Consider the following 21,474-nt stretch of genomic DNA (forward strand, 5'->3'; position numbering starts at 1 on the left):
GGCTCTTTCACAATTGTGACTCCATAATGGATCTTTCTCCTTTCAATCCGATACTATTTTATGGAATTTTTTTTTCAAATCAGGTTAATTCAGAAAACGTATGGAAATATTTCTTAAAAAGTTATAAAAGTTGAAATACCTTCAGGTCTATAACTCCGACTTATACAGCACTGCATTGTATCGTCATCAACTGCTTTGAATTTACCACAGATCGTCCTTGGAGTTTATCTTCAAATCTGATAAGCCAGGCGAGCGATTCTAAGAATCAACAAATTCAAGGGTCATTAATCTTTATATTTACCCACGATCAGGTACTGTAATGCAACAGGTTATTTTTGCTTAAATAACGTAGAAAGCGCGTTCCCAAATTGTGAAAACGTTCTTTACCTACATGACTGTGTTTTAAGGATTTAGATCGCACTATAGAAAAATTCTTCTAATTTTGGCACATTATTGCCCATTATTGAATGTAACATACTGTATCTCATTACAGAACCGGTCAAAATATATGCTTTTCCTCGAATAAATCTGAATTTTCATTCTAGGGAATGATATAATATTTTTTTCTCATTCATAGGCGCAATCGGGTCTGTTGTCACTGGAGATCGAATTTTCAGGCTGTAATAGTTTTGAATGCAATGTCGTTTAGGTGAGAAAGAAATAATGCGTAGCCCACTCAATGGATCTGTTGTAGGTTTAGCATAAACGTAAGGTTTACGGCTAATTAAGAACTCCTACATTTTAGGCAGCTGTCACTACAGTATCGTAGAGCGGTCTGCATGAAACTTGCTACGCACATCAATAAGTTTGCATTCTAAACCGGACGCTAATTACCACTTTTATTGACGAGATAATTAATTAACCTTTATTACTACATGATGCTATGTATACATCTTATATTCTTGGTGCAAGTAGAAAGTGTCCTCTCAGCGTTTCTGTCCATTGGATACCAGCACCGCTAATGCAGCATCAAGTTTTCTCTCTTCTTTTTAAGTTGATTCCATTTCGCCGTGTGATAACACACGTGCTGTGTTTTAAGGGCAGAAACGAAATAACGATACGTATAAGCCTACTTTAGGGTCCAAAATATGTTATTTAAAAATGTAATCCTTTTGAAAACAGATTACGTATAACTCAAATATTACATGTAATGCAATGCAGTGCTGTTTCGCAGAGACTTGTAAAGAAACCCACGCTTAATATATAACTACATACAATTCGATTAAGTATAAAGCAGTTTGTATCATTACTTCAATTAATGTAACTAGATAAATATATATTTATTTTCCTTATATATATATATGTATATATATCGTCAGCAAAGTGAGGAACTTGAGACCACAGCTGAGCAAATATCAGTACCTCTACAACCCTCGTCAAATTCGCCCGGAACACATTCATCTGTGAGTACATGGTTCTAAAACTCTCTTCATCTATTTACGGAGTGGTATGTAAATATTCTGAAGCAAGGTTCTCCCAAACTGCGTGTTCTCTTACACATTTATTTAATTGGAAATTTGTTTAGATCAAGGTGCAAATTAAATCATTTGGTGGTGGAACTGCATCACATCGTAGTTCAAAAATTCACCAAGCGCTAATTTAAACGAAACATTATGCGTTCATTTCAGCGTGAAGGAAGAGACGGTTACAAATTTGTGCCAAAAATTGCATTTTCAATTTATTTCCCTTATGTTTTATAATTCTTCTTAAAAATGATGAAGAAATTCCACTACTTTAAATGAAAGGAAAACATGAACAACGATTATGTGAACAGTGGCGGGTGGGGCCATGTGAGGCGAATGGAGGAGCACACGTTACCTAGGAGAATAACGAACTCGAACATATACGGTAAGAGAAGGAGACGAAGACCAAGAAGACGATATTTAGACTAAGTTTCTAATGATTTAAAGGGGGATGAAACTAAACGAGACGTAAGAGCTAGTCACAAATAAAAGATTGTGGGCGCGATTAGTTGATTCACAGTGGATTGCAGACTGATCGCAGACAAAGCCCCAGACTTTCCTATCAGTGTAAATATTAAGTATATCAGAACACAGAAAATATGATAGAAAGGATAATAAAAAGGAAGGTGTCGTTCTTTTAGACATACCTGTGGAATGCATGATAACAGGCGGACTAAACAGATATTGAAGTACGTTTGAGAAAATGCGTCAACAACGAGATGGATAGAAGAGGCCAAGAAAGATTTCGAATGAAAAAAGAGAAGAGGAAACCATTCAAAGAGATTTTTAAAGAGAAGCTTTCTTGCGTAAGAATGAACTGATTCCAGAGAAGAATGAATAAGAATAATAATAATATAATGTTATATGCTTTACATCCCACTAACTACTTTTACGGTCTTCAGAGACGCCGATGTGCCAGAATTTAGTCCCGCAGGAGTTATTTTACGTGCCAGCTGACATATTTGAGCACCTTCAAATACCACCGGACTGAGCCAGGATCGAACCTGCCAAGTCGGGTTTAGAGGGCCAGCGCCTTAACCGTCTGAGCCACTCAGCCCGGCGAATGAATAAGAAACGTGGTTTAAAGAGGTATGAGGAGAGAAGAATAAAGTATGGCGCAATGATGAATACTGGAAGGAACGGAAGACGAGTGAACAAGGAAGGCGACATGTGGTCCCTAGCACGCCTAACCATTAAAAAAATCTTAATATAAGACACTAAAATTCAGTCGTGAAACCAGAATGTATTTACGCAGAGTGCCTTTTGAACTATAGTTTAGATAAACTGGAAGTATTAGAAACAAGGATCTTGAGAAGAATCGTACCACCAATGAAAACAGTACTGAAATAAATAATAACGAAAATATACTCCAGAAACCACGGAAAACCACTTCCAGGATGGTTGAGGTGGGAATCAAACCCACCTCTACTCATTTGACCTCCCGAGGCTGAGTGAACCCCCTTCCAGCCCTCGTACCACTTTTTCAAATTTCGTGGCAGAGCCGGGAATCGAACCCGGGTCTCTGGGGGTGGCAGATAATCACAATAACCACTACACCACAGAGGCGGACAATAATAATAATAATAATAATAATAATAATAATAATAATGTCATCGTATGGCCTCAGCTACCGTAGGTAAGCATCACTATGTGGTGCCATCCAGACTGCCCGCGTATCGATTTCTTCGTTCTGTTTTACTCTACCAGGTGGCAGATGAACGGATCTCTAAGTGTGAGTTTGAATTAATTTTATCTGGTAAACAAGAAATGTGTCACCAGAGATCTTTCCTACAATTTGCTTTACGTCGAGGTGTTACGGCGGCGATGGGAGAGGAACGACTTAGAAGTCGGGCGGCCGTGTCCTTTATTAAGGTACAGCCCCATCATTTGCGTGGTGGGAGAATGGGAAACCACGGAAAACCATCTTCAGGGCTGCCCACAGTGGCGTTCGAACGCACTGTCTCCTGGATGCAAGCTCACTGCTGCGCACCCCTAACCGCACGGCCAACTCTCCCGGTCAGAGATCTGTTACCTGCTGACATCGTACGACTTAGGAGTGTTGAATGGACTTTTCTCCACTCTTCAAAAACCCAACTACATCTGCCGGATTTAAACCCCCTATCTTGGGGTCCAGAGCCCAACAACCTCACAGAGGGAAGTCAAATTGGAGCCGAGTTACACATTGATAATATTTAACATTAAGTCTGTGAAACATTCAATAAAATTTTGAAATTATTTTTTCGTAAAATGGTTGTACGATGTGTGTTAAAAAGAATGGTATATTATACATTTAAAATGGTAGGTACTCATGTTTAAAACATATCATTTAGGGATTTTATCCTGGAGGTAAATTGAAGTTTTAGCCATGAATGACAGGTACTATCTCATCATAGTTTGAGAACCATTGGTGTATATTATACTCAGAAATATGTTCTTTGATAGAATGATAGGCTAAAGTGCGAAATGAAACTTTTCGCTAAGTTATTCCTTGCACGCACCGGTTCTTTGCGCGGCGCAAGGTGCGTGAGGCGACTTCGCTAGGTTGACCAGAGTGCAGACCCCCCACTCCTCGATTGTGAGCAATAGGGTTGTCTCTCTCTTTCCCTACGCCTGTCTTGCTCACTCCGCCTGTCTCCCCCTTCCCGATTTGCTGTGCAGCGCTCCATCATCCAAGCAAATTTGAGTCGAACTTAGCCGAGTTGTCCCGAGACAAAACGCTGGTCCGAACCTAGCCGAGTCGGACCGATGCACGGTGCGCCCTGGTTCTCACGCATGGTATTTTGGGCGTTTGAGAGGCTCTGATATAGAAAGTTGTTGACAACACACTAATGAACACAGACTTCACAATTATGAGAACAGATCATGCTCCTTACCTGCAGGTTGCTCCGTTTAGACAGGTGTGCCTTTCAGGTTTACACAGAGGACCTCTACCGCAATCATGTCCAGAGTAGCCTTTGAAACATGAGCATTCGTAGTACCTGTAAAGGAAAAGGGAACGAGTTTGCATTAAGAAATGTTTCAATAGCTAACATGATTAGGTATACATTTAAGGTCCTGTGGGGTAATACCGGGTGTCCTCAAGTAAACTGACGCGCGTCACAGCACGAGCTATAATGATCATACGAGTCTGAAGTTTTGTTCTGTGTCTTGCCACCAGGAGTAAAATGGCGCTATAGGAAGTGGTAGGGTCACAGAAAAAGGCAGGAAAGATTAAGCACGTGATAACAGTGACTCTGGCACGTTTAGTAGGATTTGAATCGGTTGTTTTTAAAACCCCTTAAGTTTCTCACTTCGTAATCGTCATATTATGTGAGAAAATGAAATCTGCAACATACTCGCATCACTCTACGCAGAAATCCCGTTAGTTTGATGAATATAATGAATGCGAGGACACTGGGAACTTTGGTTTTGATTTCTAAATTCTGTGAATCATTGATTTGCGGTGTTTCTAAACGTAACTATTGTTGACTATAACTCCTGGAAAACTATACTGTCCAAGAAGTCTCTCCTGTCCATTTAATCCCATGAGATATTTTTGCTAGTTGCTTTACGTCGCGCCGACACAGATAGGTCTTATGGCGACGATGGGACAGGGAAGGGCTGGAAGTGTGAAGGGAGCGGCCGTGGCCTTAATTAAGGTACAGCCCCAGCATTTGCCTGGTGTAAAAATGGGAAACCACGGAAAACCATTTTCAGGGCTGCCGAGAGTGGGATTCGAACCTAGTATCTCCCGAATACTGGATACTGGCCGCACTTAAGCGACTGCAGCTATCGAGCTCGGTAATCCCATGAGATATGAAAGTAAAGTTTCGGGTGTCACAGTGTAACTATTTCGTGTATTCTAGGGACAACTTTGGTATAATTAATAATCTAAAACCTGAGGAGTCTTAACAGTACTCCCAGTGCCATTGTGATATCAGAGTGTGCAAGCAGAATATTTTAATTAATATATAGAATATGAAGGATTTTAAAAAATTGGAAGGATACATACCGAATTAAGGGGGAATTCAAAGATTCTGGAAAACCGTGTATGACTGAGATATCATGGACAGAGGGACTGGTTAAAGAAGGTTGTTCATTTCAAAATAATTTATACGGTGTGTACATTCGTATAGACGCTATTTTATAAAGCTTCTAGCGATGTTTTTACTAACTGACGAGGGAATTATTTCTAGATGGATACTGTAATTCAACATCATATTGTAAGAAACATGCGCCATGTTATGATACAAAATTCATTAATTTTTCAAATCCCATAAATCATGAATTTTTAAACAGTCTTGCAACACTTGTAATATTTATTCAAGCAAATTACATATCTCCATGGCATGCTGAATCAATATTTAAATTTTAGAATTAATAAAAACATTTAAAATTTATCAACGTAGTTATTCAGTTTTTCCTGTTTTCCCATTTTCAATTCTTGACTTACGAGGTTTTAAAAATAACCGATTAATTTATGGTTAAAAACACGGTCGATATGGCCTCCCATCTCAGCAACATGCTGAATCCGTAACACGGCATGGTCGACAAGTGCCAGTGAAATCACAGCGAGTGTCGTTGTATCCTAACCTTTAGATCAGGTGGAGATCGGATATGTCGATCGATTCTTCAAATATCCTCACAACCAGAAGTCACATAGATTCAGGTTGGGAGATATTGGAGGTCAAGCATCTGAAAAATAGCCAAACGTTACGATTTCTCACCGCAAAATCTCCCACGTGGCGAGCGAAATATGGTGTTTCTCCATCTTGCATGCAAATGACGACGTGGTCACATTTTCGTTCTGGCAAAGCTCGAATTATATGTTGCAGAAGAAGATCCGTATAACGTGCTGATGTCATTCTACACCTGACAGGCCCACAAGGGGTCGTCTTCTCAAAGGCGAACGACTCTTGAAACAATAATCACAACCACTACCATCACCATCAAGGAAACACGGACCAGGAATGAAGCTGAATGCAATGGTTGCTCCTGTAATAACCAAGGAACTCACACAACGCAATTCCAGAGGAAGAACATTCTGACGAAAAATTGCTCGTTCGACTCATATCTTCGCCTGGTGGCAGGACTTGGAACTAATGTTGTGGCATAATTCGTGAAGGCACTACTTAGTTAACCTGTCAGCGAAATTTCAGACACCTACGATCATTACAGCCCGCGCCGTGCCGCGCTGAAAACCGTCGGTTTAACTGTACACGCCCTGTAGTTTTAGACTGGTGACCATACATATATCGGGTGGTCCACCAGCCCCTTATAATTCATGAAGATCTGCAACCCATCTAACACTGATAGTCCTTAACACGTTCAGCTCCACAGTGGACACCGGTGATTACTGTCAGATTTCCTGGTCCCGGTTGTCCACTTGCAGAGAATAAAAATAAAGTTTAGGCCCTCAGAGAAAAATTTCAAAAAATAAAATACGCTGGCGCCCAACAATTTTAAAAAGTGAGAGCCCAACGTGTTAAGGTTAATATTCCTGGCTAGCAGTATGTCAGCAACATATATACAGGCAGACTTTACGCAGCAAGAAGGACTAAATGCTATCTTCGCACCAAGATAAAAAGGACCATTCCACAAATATGCCATTTATAGCGCCTATCTATTATTTGGGGGTTTTAAAACAACGGTCTAAAACTACAATGAAGAAGTGGTTTCTACAGACAGATTTTCAGGGATTTTTAAAAGTATTTCGATACAAGGACCTTAAGGTCACTGGTGACTCATTAGGAGGGCTTGGATTTTAAGGCAGGAATAGTTCAGAATGGAAACTAATCAGGATTGTGGGAATCGTCCGAAATTGCAACGGCACGAGTTTCAGAATTATTTTTTTGTCAAATTACGAATCAGTATGACCAACCTTCTAACGCTCATTTACCCGTTTCACATTGCTTCCGACCACTCTGTATAAACCATTCCCGTATATGTCATATTTTGAGCTTTTGCGTTACCGTTATATGAGTAGTGCCACTTCGATATTTTGACAAAGACGCCAACGTATGCTTTAACGTTGTTCGACTTTAAGAAAGAATCAATGCAATTACTCAGTAAAGAATACAGCCGCAATAATTAGGCAACCTATTGGTTTAAATACAAACTTACTGATGCGAGTAAGAAGTATACTCCAGTTAGCATAACAGTTCTGCAACCATATTTGCACAAAAATTATGGGTACTGCCTATTAGAACCCCTCGAAATTATGTTACTCTCGTTACAATACGGAAGAGGGCTGCGTGACACCTCCTCCTAGCGAAACTAGTTTGCGTTAAGCTGTAGTATCCGGTTCTGTTTCGATTCCTGTTCGAATGCTTAATTTCAGGATTTGTACTTCCCATTTGAAGTGATTTTTTGTAGATTTCTTCATATGACGTTGATTAACAATTTACGAACTCTTCGTTATGTGTTTAGTCTCGCGTTGAACGTTGTCCTTGTGGAAACCAGTATGTTTGGGAAGTAGATGATCCTTTCAAATAAATAATAAAAATAAGTTATAACTGTATACATTTACGCGCCATGCTATAGATATGAGCACGATTCCACCTGTCATTGGGACTCACACCAATCAGGTAAGCGACTCTCAAAAAAATGTTAATTCACAACTAATATAGGTCATTTTTGACATTTTCTTTTCCACCCCTTCTTAACTCACATACCGATGGAGGCTGAACAGGGACTTAAAGGACATCCACAGCATCACAATTAAAGTATTAATTGGACAATATTATCAGTCGTTTTCGATAATTTTTAAATTTCGAACTCGCCCCTACGTGTGCTAGGTGTTTCTTACCACCAAAGTGTTTTTTCCCAGACAGTAATGCGTGTTAAGTTTGCTTCAGAGGTATACTGGAACATCCACAGGAAAAATGAAAATCCACAGCCTGTTTCCAGTCAGTGACCGGGTCAGGGATGGAATGAATGAAGCCCCCTCTAGCGGCTAGGATAGGATTTGTGCCGGCTGTCTAAGCTTGTCACACTCCCCTGGGGAAATTATTAATGAATGACAGATGAAATGAAATTATATTGGAGAGGGTTGCTGGAATGAAATATGGCAGGGAAAACCGGAGTACCCGGTGAAAAACCTGTCCCGCCTCCGCTTTGTCCAGCACAAATCTCACATGGATTGACCGGGATTTGAACCACGGAAACCAGTGGTGAGAGGCTGGCACCCATCCGCCTGAGCCACGAAGGCATTACTGGAACATCCACATATACGTCCATAATCTAAATCACTTTTGATATTTTCCTTTTCCACCCCTGAAGGTGGACTTATACGACATCCGGAGTGTCACTATTCGTCTCAGTGACACCGAAAACAATGTACTCGACACTGTTTTCGATTACTTTTATATCTCCCTCTCCCCCCTCCCCAAGGAGTGATAGAAGAATATTACTCCCATGGGGTTTGTCTCCTGATAGTAGGCCATAAATTTACCAAGTTTTTTAGAAATCGATCCAGTGGTTTAGGAGGAGATGTGAAACCTACATACAATGACTTCTATATAAGGATTGCTGTCTAAATACCCGGGCTCTTATAATGTACCTCCAGCGACCATGAGTTTCTTATATCAACATAGTCGGCCAACAGCCCCGAATAATCTATGAAAATTTGTCGGTAGAATTCACTATACAATAAATCAGGTAGACATGAAGTGAAAAATTGAACCGAGATTAAAATCAAAATATTCAACTTACGTGTAATCTGCTGAGGCGTAGCAGTTCCCCAGGAAAGAGCACTCCACCACACTGCAGACTTTGGATTTGACCTTCTCACTGATCTCGTAGGTGATATTGAACCCATATACTTCCAGTAGCTCATCCAGGACCCTCAGATGGTTCCCTTCCAGCCTGTCCAACTTGAACTCCACCGCCACGGTACGTTCGTTCGCTACCAACAGATTGAACTTGGTCACATTCTGTTCCGTAACTTTGTGCATCATAACCTCACCGTAAGGTTTGTGTTCGTCCTTGTCGTAGTAGGCGATCTTCGTGAAGGTGAGTCCGGTCGTCGAAAACACCTGTGTCAAGTAGATGACTATCGACAGGTTGGACTGGGGTGGGACGTTGAAACCACTCGCATCAATGATCCACAGGCAGTGGATCGGTACTGGAAACGGTCTGGGGAATCCTGGAGTCTGAATAACGCCGACTCTATCCGTCAGCCATCCACCGCACTGGATCACCTTATCCTTGGGCGACGAAGCACTCTCCACAAAGTACACGTTGGGGTGGTTACAGCAACAACTCAGAAACAAACACGTCACCATCATTCGCCACATAATAGCATAATACGGTTAATCGACCTTCGATATATTTTATTATATCGATAACAATCAGAGAGAGATCGCCAATGCACTGCCTAAACTTCTTAGGATTCTTTCGATTCGATACCGCGACAGTTTTCGTCTCCTAGGCTTCATCGTAGTATCAGCACTTCGGGTGTTTAGCAGATACAAGGTTGTATCCCTAGGCAACAGATGTTCTTAATAATCACTCGAAAAATTCACCTGTTTCTCCTGTCCATAAAATAGCCCGCATCACATCAGAGGAAAACCATATCAACACCGAAACAATTCTTCATCATTGGCACTTTTTTAAACTGAATTCAACAAGAAATTTGGCAACTAAGCACGTCACATTCGGTGATTTCTTTCCACAAACGCATAGAAGTTTATTTTCACACAGCTTACACTGTTATGTAAGAATTTGAATTTTTACCAAGGAGCACACCTAAACCACTGTATTAGAAGTGATGGAGGATGATTCAAGATATCTTCTATACATCAAAGGCTCCTGCACTGCGCCACGAACCTGCAACAAAAATAATACAGTAGGGAATTATTCTCTCACAAGGATTTCAACATCTGTTGTTATATACTGTAAATATTGAATTAGCCACTTCAAAACTTGATGAGGATAAACAAACTTCTACACTTGATAAAACAACATTATTATACACAACAGACAACGGCCATACATATATGAGAAAGAAATCCATAATTAAATAACAATCACATGGAAAGCACTAAATATCTACAGTATAAAGTAAGTGAATCAGTTACTGCATAGCTACGTAATTGATAACATCGTCTTTGTACACTAATATGCGGGATCTCTCGCGATACCATTCACACAATTCACAAATAAATTCTGGAGGCTGTTCGGGAAACTTCTTGTTATTACAAACTCTATGGTGAAATCCATGCACGGCAGGACGTTTTACAGTGTGCCTCAATTCAAATATTGTCTGTGTCAACTTGATAGAAGTCATAGCCGCCCTATAATAGAACACCGGCCAAATAAATTTTGTTCGTCTCTTTCAACTCTCGCTATATTGCTTCGGATTCTGAATTCCATGGTAACATCATCATGGATCATCAAATCATCTATAAGGTAATATTCTCTCGTTAACTCATAAGTCAGCCTCAATGGTGTATATTTGGAAGTACAAGGTAGCCTCTTTAAATATTCATCCTTCAGTTTTTCCATTTCATTCATGTCTTTCAAGGTGATGTGATCCCAAATCCCATCCCATCCCATCCCATCCCATCCCATCCCATCCCATCCCATCCATCACTACTGATCTGCATTTAGAGCAGTCGCCCAGGTGGCAGATTCCCTATCTGTTGTTTTCCTAGCATTTTCTTAAACAATTGTAAAGAAATTGGAAATTTATTGAACATCTCCTTTGGTAAGTTATTCCAGTCCCTAACTCCTCTTTCTTAAAACGAATATTTGCCCCAATTTTTCCTCTTACATTTCAGCTTTATCTTCATATTGTGATCCTTCGTACCTTTAAAGATACCACTCAAACTTATTCGTCTACTAATGTCATTCCATGGCATCTCTCCACTGACAGCTCGGAACATACCACTTAGTCGAGCAGCTCGTCTCCTTTCTCCCAAGTCTTTCCAGCTCAAACCTTGCAATATTTTTGCAACGCTACTCTTTTGTCAGAGGAGAGGAAATGGAGACATAGTGAGCAGATGAAGTATTGGGGGGGGAAAGAAGGAACAACAAAGGATCAAGCACTGAAATCTGTTCCTAGAAGACCCAAACGAAAAAGAAATAATAATAATAATAACAATAATAAAAATAAATACAGGCGTTTAGCAGGGAGACGGATTATTGCCTCTACTGTTCAACTGCGCACTGGAGAAAATCATTCGGGAATGGCACAAAGTGGTGTGCAAGAAAGAGTTCGAGATTGAACTTGCAACAGGATACAAGAGAAATCACCAGATAATAGATTGTCTAGCTTTTGCTGATGATTCCTTGATACCGCTACAAAACAAATGTCTGTCTGTTAGGTCATCAGCCCAGAGGCTGGTTGGATCCTCAAATAGCACCACCAAAGGCTATGCAGTTATAGGAAAACCACAAAAACCAATGGCAGAGCCCAAATGAGGCGTACTAGGCAAGATCAGGAGTGATGCAGTTTGCCATTGCTTTCCTCACTGTACCAGAAGGTGCCACTACAGCACGACTGATACTATGAGCAACACCTTTCATAACACTCAGACATTATTTGTGCTCCAAATGTCAATACTCAGCACCACTCATACCCCAGCAGCTTCCATATTGTCACAGCCATGGATGAGACTGGGACTTTGGTGGAAGCTGCACTGGCCTGTGCCAAGAGACGGATGCAAAAATACGGCATACATCAAGAAATGGAAACAGGCCAAACAAATAAAAATCTTAAATCCCAAGCAACAAAGGCTGGTCTCAAGATGTCCTTTGCAGAAACTGAGGTTATAACTAATATCAAGCCGGCTCCTAGAGAGTTGATTGTGGAACAGAGGAAAATCAAACGGTCAGAAAAGTTTAAGAACTTAGACTGGTGGATAGTACCTAACAACTCTGAGAAAGTAGGATTCACATCTGGGTTCATCAGGATAGTAGTGGTGTAGCAGTTAACTAGAGATATGTGCAATAAAAGGCATCAGAGTTCCTTGTATTGAACAGGAAGAGTCTAACTGAAAAGTTAAAAGACAAAGAAAGAAAGAAAGATCCTGAACAATGAGATAAAATGGTGAGCACAGGAGATATCCTAACAATGAACTGTACCTGCAAGTGGAAAGGATAACGGACACCATTCGGAAACCGAGGATTCATATTTATGGCCACATAACACGTAGGAGCTCGCAGAGATTGACCAAGCCGAACTTTTGCTACTGTTCACATAAGAAAACCAAGGGAGCCTTAGTTCACCGAAGTTGTAAAAATGACCTACGAGAAAGAGGGATCACCTTTGAAGGCATCCAAGAAGAAACCCGGGACTCCGGGAGTGGCAGAAAATCACACCAACCACTACGCCAGAGAGGCCCACGTTTCAAATTTCTTTGAAATCGTTTACGCGAAGACTACACAAACAACTGATAGATATTCTTCTACCTCAGCAGCAGTCCTATATGCTTTACTACTATAATGATGATGATGATTGGAATTTATCATAGCATTACCTTCTGTAAATAGTACACATATAAAGAATTTTCCTAGCAGACATAGTATTGCGATTAAACATTTCAATTAAATACATTATTAACAATGGAACGTATGGAAAGAGACAGAGATGAATACAACACTCATTATGACAGTAAGGTAAGGTAAGGGTGTATTCTGCCCGAAGGCAGGTCCGAACCTCCGCAGAGGTCTGCCTGAGCTGGAGTTTACGTACGGTAGGGTGGCCAGTTCCTTTCCACTTCTCCATTCCCTTACCCCCACCAACAGCGCGTGGCAACCCATCCAAACCTAGACCACGCTCAATGTTGCTTAACTTCGTAGATCTCACGGGATTAATGAAAATAAAAATATTCACTTTTTACGAAGCGAGCGCGTTTGCCATTACGCTACATATACCTGGTGTCTGAAGACTGAAAAACTAAAATTATAAAATTAAAGTCCATTTGTGATGATTTCCAAATAGGTTTTTATTTTATATCCTTATACAGCTTCTTTTCAAAACTTGACGTATACAATAATTATGCGACCCTGGCGCTGTCGATGCGAGAGAATGGTGTGACCATTGACACTCAAGGAAAGCATTAATGTTCAAAATCCTGCAAAACAATACCGATCACTGTTACGGTATCATATTTTATCAACATATTAAGCTAATTTAAGCTCTATGTCACCAAAAATACAGCTAACACTGTTCAGCTCTCAAAACTTACTCGGCATGTAAAGTCTTATCGGACCTTTGAACGGAAATATTCTTTTACGCGGAGGGCAAGTTATGCGCTACTTTACCCGTAGGTGGTAGAACCGGCCAACTGAAGAGCATACTGTAATCATTCGGGTTTTATTATTGAAGTATAATGTCGCATTTTAGCCTTGTAGGAAATATCCCGTTTGTTATACCTGTTCAGTGTTAACTTGTAGGTCAGATTTAATTATCTGGCTCTTGCCTTGTTTTTTTTGTTAGTTGCTTTACGTCGCACCGACACAGATAGGTCTTATGGCGACGATGGGACGGGAAAGGCCTAGGAGTGGGAAGGAAGCGGCCGTGGCCTTAATTAATGTACAGCCCCAGCATATGCCTGGTGTGAAAATGGGAAACCACGGAAAACCATTTTCAGGGCTGCCGACAGTGGGGCTCGAACCCCTTGCCTTGTTTGCGCCTTTATCCATTCCGTTGGGTTCGATCCATTCTACAAGGTATTTCAATTATTTCCTCCTTTTAATGTTTCACCTGCATATACCTCTCAATTTCGTGCTTGTACTGCAGTTATTATTATTATTATTATTATTATTATTATTATTTATTTCTTCCATTTGGTTAGTCCTCTTTTTCTTCTCCCAGAATTTTTGCTGTCGTTCCTCTTCCTCATCTCTCACCACATGTTCTTGAACTTTTCATTTTACTTTTCCTGGGAACCCTTGGGATTTAGCAACTTCCATCTCCATCAAAGATTATTTTCGATTTACGCCAACTTCCTACATGTCCTCTCTTGTTTCTTGTACCAATTTAGTAGTTGCTTTTAATTTCGTGCCAACGGCCTTAGCCATGTTGAAACACCAGATCCAGTGAGATCTCCGAAGTTAAGCAACATTGGGCGTGGTCAATATTTGGATGGGTTGCCACGTGCTGTTGGTGGGGAGGGGGGCGGTAAGGGAATGGAGGAGCGGAAAGGAACTGGCAATCCTACCGTATGTAAACTCCGGCTCAGGCAGACCTCTGCGGAGGTTCGGACCTGCCTTCGAGCAGAATACACCATTACCTTCTTACCTTTAATTTGATGATGTAGTTAAAGATTTCCTTTTTTTGGACACTCTCGTTCATTCCTCAGAGGTGCCCAAAAAACTTCAGCCTCGTCTTACGTATGGTGTCTGTGAACTTCTCTGTATAGATCTTCATTTCTCCTCTTCCTCGGGTCCTAAGATCTTTCTGAGGATGTTTCCTTCTTCCTTCTTTAACTCATCAATTTCCCGTCTCTTAGTCAGTATCAGATATTCTGAAGTGTAATGTCCTTCTGGCTTCATAACCGTGGTGGAGTATCTGATCTTTGCCCTGTAAGATATCGTTCTTTTGTTGTATCTATACTGTAATAATCTATAGGCTGACTCCATCTCTCCAGCCCTTAACCTTATTTGCTTCATTAGCAAGTCCATTCGGCTGGATCTATTCAACAAAATATTTAAATTTATCTGACCTCTTGAATGTCCCATACTTTGCTTAAAGATACTTTTCTTTCCTGTGCCTATATTCCATGTACTCTGTCTTTTCATGTGAGATCATGAAACCTGTCTTCCCTACGATTTCATTTAATTTTTCAAACATTATTTAGGCTTCCTTATCTTTTGCTAACAATGCCATCCATCTTCACTTTCTGCTTCTTCGTACGTAAATAGCTTCCTTCTATCCCTTCCTGTTTTATGGTTTTCCTCCAAGTTCTAATTATTATTATTCATTAATATTATTTAGTATTTTTGGGATGTCATTCCTACAACGAGAGACAACTGAAAGCTTTTTTCCAGCACCAGAATGAGAAAGATGACTTGAAATGAAGACGGAATAGTGTACGAAGTGATGCTCTCCGTGATATCTGACAGACCGACGACAATTTTGATCCACATATAAGAATTTCTTATTTCTGTGCACTACATCAGTTTGTAGAAACTTTATAATCTACTGCTTAAACTTCATACCCCTAGCAAACTTTCAGTGTATTGAAGCCAGCCTGGAAACAGTTCGACTGCCCTTGGGACTTGGATTACTTTACTAGTACATTTCATTTTCCGAGCAGCGAGGTATATTGAAACCACAAAAGTGATATGAAACTTTGTAGCCGAATGTGCATAGAGTGTGCGGGCACTCAATATTGAAGTTCAAACGTATCTAAACTGAAACCTCATTATGACGGGACTGCAAAAATTATATCGATAACTGCATTATTCATAACAGAGGCATATTTTTAACGGACAAGGCCTTTATTACAGGGGCAGTAATGAGTTGCACCTTTCAATAAATCGAAATATTAATGAAATAACCTCACGTTACAGATCCCAGATGATTTTGCAAAATGGAGAATTTGTACGCATTGATGACTTCGTTGTTACAAAATATGATGGTAAAATTGTTGAGAAACAAATGTACCGCTTGTTAAGAACTTCGTTGTGAATGAACCTGCGGCATTTTAGCGTGAAAACAGATGACGATGATATGTTTTTGTTTAAAGGGGCCTAACAGCTAGGTAATCGGACAGCAATGGTACGAGATGCAACGAATTCAAACTATAATTAAAACTTCAAAATGTATCCACTGACAAGAATCTAAAACGGAATAAGATGAAAAATGATCATTAATCCAAAATAACCAGTGGATCGTCTTCACAATGCCTCATATTCTGAAATGATGCTCTTTGTCCAATGGGGTCCAAAAGTATAGGCCACCGGCCCCTCACAATTATACTAATCACAGGTAAAGTACACCCATGGTATGTCACACGCAATGGCACCACTCAAAGGTAACACAGACCCATGGTTCTCCTCATATAGTGGTATTCCGTGATGTCGTGGGCCAGCTCCCCCGCCTCGGTCGAATGGACACGATGGTAATAATCACAGGCAACGCCCAGACCGATTGTACTCCTCACTTAATGATAGTAGTCGCAAGTATTCTCATGGTTCTAATTCCATCACCCTTTGGTTGTACCTTTTGGTTGCCTCTTACGAAAGGTACGAGATAACGTGGGTGTAATTCATCGTCTGCGTACCCCACACACAACGTGTAAACAAACTTCCTTATCGCTCCCATCATTTCCCCATGCCAATTAAAAACAGAATGTATTAATTAAGAGTAGTAATAACAGTGACTAGAGCAGATAAGCGTATCGTGTATTTCTTAGCGGAGACAAACAAAACGTAATGTAGCTAATTAGCAGCTTATTTTGTGGCACGAAGACTTATTTAATTAATTATTCATGCTTAAAGAACATTCTAAATATATATATTATTCAGTCTGAACGTTTTCAATAATAAGTCGATACTTGGTCTTTTATGTACAACGGCTGCATATATTTCTTCAGAATGAAATTAAACGTGCACTTCCACGTAGTATCGGATTTCGAACAATAACAAACAAGCAAGCCGTAGTGTCAATATCATAAGCGAAAACGCAGGTTTTGAACAAAACTGATTGCCGTTGCATACCGACTTTTATGTGTAGGAGTTTATTTCCGACATTTACTAAAACCGGATATAACGACATTCCGTTATAGCGAGTAATTTACCGCAATTACGAATTCTCGCTATAACGGACTTCCGTGCCTCACATTAGGGAAAATAGAATTGTTCAATACCCATGAATTTTACTTTAATTGTACAAATAAAAGGTGGGGTCATGTTATTCATAATCTAATCAAGAGTTCCCAAGGAGAAGGTTTGGGAAACCATGGTCAAAAAGAGATGAAATGGTTTAGAGATTAAACTGGACTAATACAGGGAAGTGTGCTGTTATGGATGAAGTTGTAATGGACATAAAGGAAGCATATGGTAATAGGGAGGTGAAGTTATTACAATTTGCAGACGAAATTGTGGTCTGTACAACGAATAGCAAGGAAGTAGAAGAACAACTTGAAGCAATGAACGAAGAAATTGACAATTTTGGTACGAAAAGGAGCGCAGAGAAATGCAAGATCATCTTGATATCAAGAGACGAATGTCAAGGGAAACCATTTGGAAAATTGGTGCTCAAAGCCTAGAAATTGTTGACAGATTCAAATACATATCAATTATCACGTGATGCTGTTACAGACAAACAAACTGGTTCGTCGCTGCAACCAGGACTTGACCTTCCTCGGAATACATGGTTGGTCCACTCTCAACAGAATACGATCGGGCCACTAAAATGGAAAAGAATTTCTACAACTAACTGCTATTGTGGTGCCTCTAAGCTGACCATCACACATATCATCACAGTGTGTCCAAAAAGAAAGTACAGTTTTGCTGAAGCGTTTCCAGAGATAATTAGTTATATAAACAACGTGGATAGAAATACCTATTTTGTTTTCCTAAATCAGGAAGCATGCATGTATTGAACCCGTAAAGCCACATGGTAAAAAAAATAAAATACCATGCAGTTGGTAGTGAAAAGATGAGCTTGATAACCCAACACCATCGTCTCTTGCTGGTCACCATTGTTAGAACTCTGTTCGTCCAATGGATCTGAGATTTCAACGTAGACTTAACGCTCCTCGACAACGGGTGCACGGAAAGAAAACAATTAGGATGCTTTGAATGTTTGGGTAGAACGCGTATATCACCGAGAGTATTTAGTTTGTGTTTAATGTCTCAATTGACAGATAAAAGAGGGGACTACCTGTTGCAAAATAAACCAAGAAAACAAACGAAATATGTGTTGTCACACGCACACTCTGTTACAAGTTTGCGCTGTGTTGACTCGCGCGCTCAGCTGGAGGTTAGCTGTCGTCGTGAATACATCGTTGTCGGTTGTATAGAATAACAAATTTAGTAATGAAAAATAAATAATTGATTCGGATTCCGCAAAAGAATTCACAGTTCTAGCCCTTCAGTGAAGCAACTCAATGTTGAAAACATCCTAGGGATATGAGCTACGACTTTTAGGTAAATACAATATAATAAATTACGAGAATATATTCTTTATTTATACCCAAAAATTACACTCCTTTTCCTAATCATCGTTTTTCGGCCGATTAGATTAGCAGTTTGCTTTATTTTCTACTACCACGAACGCTAATGTGAGTCAATGCATTGTTTCACTTAAGCACTTGAAACTACATTCGGTGTGGACAATAAAAAAAACCGCCTGATGGTATTGAATCAAGGAACATATTTACAGAAAGTATTATGTAAATAAGTTATTGTGGCTAGGATTAGAATAACAAACTATTTTAGACTGTTCTTCCGGTACTGCATTTAGGCCGGAAGTGATTTTTCAAAATTTCCTTTTTTTAAAGTTTGATATATCTATTCAAGACTTACATTTTGAAACCTTCGCGGACCCTTTAGTCCTTCATATTTAGGTACAATTGAGGAAACTGCTTAAATTTACTTTTTTCGTGGTGTAAAATTAAGAATTGAAAGGAGAAAAGTAAATGGTGGAGGAATAAAGACAATGAAACAAAAAGAGCGAAATAGGCGTTACTATGAGAAATTGAAGCAACGAAAATATGATAAGTCAACGAAACCCGCAAAACACTGCAGCCTACCGCCATTTTTGTTAAAAATTTTCCGTCTGTGTATTTTGCTTTCTAAGTGAGCGAGAAGAAGCCATGGCTCTGACCAAGGTACCAGTAATCAGATAAGACAAAGTCCTTTCACTTATTTTGCTTCTTCTGAAGTGGAAATTACGTCACATTCATTTAAAACGTTAATTCTAGAACAGTTCTTGCTCCAGTGTGAGCGCTCAGGTGGTTGGGAATATTGCCATTGGTCGGATAATTTATGGCACCTTGCGTCGCTTTGTGGTGGGCGGCCACTCTAAACTGAAGTTGGCCGCACATTAGGAGGTCCTTACAAGTTTCAATGTTGGAGATAGAGTAATTATTATTCGCCGAGCAAGAAGCAAGATCCGTTGTCAGTAACAAAAAGCTCCGGGTGAAGTTCGTAACTAGCAATTGTTCTAGCTGTATCTACTTTTGATCTGACTTTGCTGTGAGTTACAAACTTTACAACTCATCTCAGTTAACTTGAAATTTCAGCTATTCACACTGGAAAGTAGATGATGGAAATACAGGCTTGGATTTAGTCCTAAGTAAATTTGCCAAAATAATAATGGAATCACCAAGATGTTCAACAAACAATGGAATGATGTGCAAAAGGATGCGTATAAACGATTAGTTAACCCTGAAACTCTATACTTACGTTTCTGGGACACTGAGGATGATTATTGTTGTAAATGGGGCCTAACAGCTGGGTTGGTTGAGGGGGAAGGTGTTCCTTTCAGATTGATATTGGACGTATAAAAACGTGTGTCAAATTTATAATCGTACAAGCCACAAGTGAAATTAATACATTCCGCTGAAAATACTAATGATGTTCTTAGTTTTATGTCCCACTAACAAAATTTTTAAGGTCTTTGGAGACGCCGAGGTGCTGGAATTTTCTCTAGCATTAGTGCTGTTACAATCCAGTAAATATGAGCCAGTTTCGAGCCTGCCAAGTTGACTAAGAACCTACTCGAGTGTGAGGTCACTCTCGCAATATCTATTCGAAAGCGTCATTCTAGAGTCCGGATATTTATATAGAAATAGATTAGAATGCTACCTTACTGAAGCAAATAATAAGTATAGTATAATCTGCTCAATGTTTATGCAATGAGTTTTGCATAAACGTTAGGGGTTCGGCTCATCAGAACCCCTAGAATTTATGTTAAACTCGCTACACTGGGGAAGAGCGGGCTAGTTATTTTTTTTGCTAGTGGCTTTACGTCTCACCGACACAGATAAGTCTTACGGCGACGATGGGATAGGAAAGGGCTAGGAGTGGGAAGGAATCGGTAATTAAGGTACTTTGCCTGGTGTGAAAATGGGAAACAACGGAAAACCATCTTCAGGGCTGCCGACAGTGGGATTCGAATCCACTCTTTCCCGGATGCAAGCTCACAGCTGCGCGTCCCTAACCGCACGGCCAATTCGCCCGGTGAACGCTAGTAGACACTAACTAATGGCCAAATTAGCTTGTCTTCTAACCTATTACTGCATAAAAACCCGGAGATGTACTCATTACCAACAATAGTCACAGCAAACATTCATCTGCTAAAGACTCGCCATGTGCATGGGAGAACGACAGAAAATAAAATATTCGGGAGATACAAAGATCAACCTTCTATGGAATGTGTTTGGTACACTTCACAAAATGTTCAAAATAAACTTTTAACTTGCACCAGGAAAAATGTTGCGCACACAGTGACCACACATATTCGCGCCAGCAAGATCAAAGTCGATCTAAATGGGAGTTGTAAAGCGTTCACTATGATGAGCCAGGTATACACTCGTGCGGAATGTAGAACGTGGTGACGTGGCCCAGTGCTGTTGGAATTGACTTGTTGCCTGACTTCTTGTCTGCGTACATACTTCAAGGCAAATTATCCCTCCCCGAAAGTGAGCGCATTGAAATTCACACCATCTGTAACCACTGGACAAATTTCACTATTGATTGCTTTCCTAATAATTTACTTTACGTCGCAACGACACAGATAGGTTTGTGGCGATGATGGAATATGAAAGGGATGGAAGTGGGAAGAAAGCGATCATGGCCTTAATTAAGGTACAGCCCCAGCATTTGCCTGGTGTGTAAATGGTAAACCACTAAATGACAGCCTGTTTCACGATGCAGTCCTCGATAGACTGGTTCGCATTCGGTTGCAATCCGTCACTTTCTCCAGGATGTCCAAAAAGGAACTGTGCAATGGTGGTAGTAGTTTTATTTATCGCCTTTTGGCATTGAAAGTATTCCGACTACAATGTTAACAGAGCATGCAATTAATAAAATCCAGCACTTACAATCTGTAATTAATACTCTATGCCTT

General features: G+C 40.1%; 1 protein-coding gene across 1 annotated transcript in view; it reads right to left on the reverse strand.

Moving 5' to 3' along the window:
- LOC136884725 (uncharacterized) overlaps positions 1-9,739 on the reverse strand; it is a 350,171-nt gene extending 340,432 nt beyond the window's left edge. The window contains exons 1-2 of the mRNA XM_068230067.1: positions 9,156-9,739; positions 4,337-4,441 (exon numbers count right to left, since the gene is read on the reverse strand). Coding sequence (XP_068086168.1) covers positions 4,337-4,441; positions 9,156-9,739 — 689 coding nt within the window. The remainder of the gene's footprint in view (positions 1-4,336; positions 4,442-9,155) is intronic.
- Positions 9,740-21,474: the final 11,735 nt, after the last annotated feature.

This window comes from Anabrus simplex, chromosome 13 (genome assembly GCF_040414725.1).
Source record: "Anabrus simplex isolate iqAnaSimp1 chromosome 13, ASM4041472v1, whole genome shotgun sequence".
NCBI classification, from domain to species: Eukaryota; Metazoa; Arthropoda; class Insecta; order Orthoptera; family Tettigoniidae; genus Anabrus; species Anabrus simplex.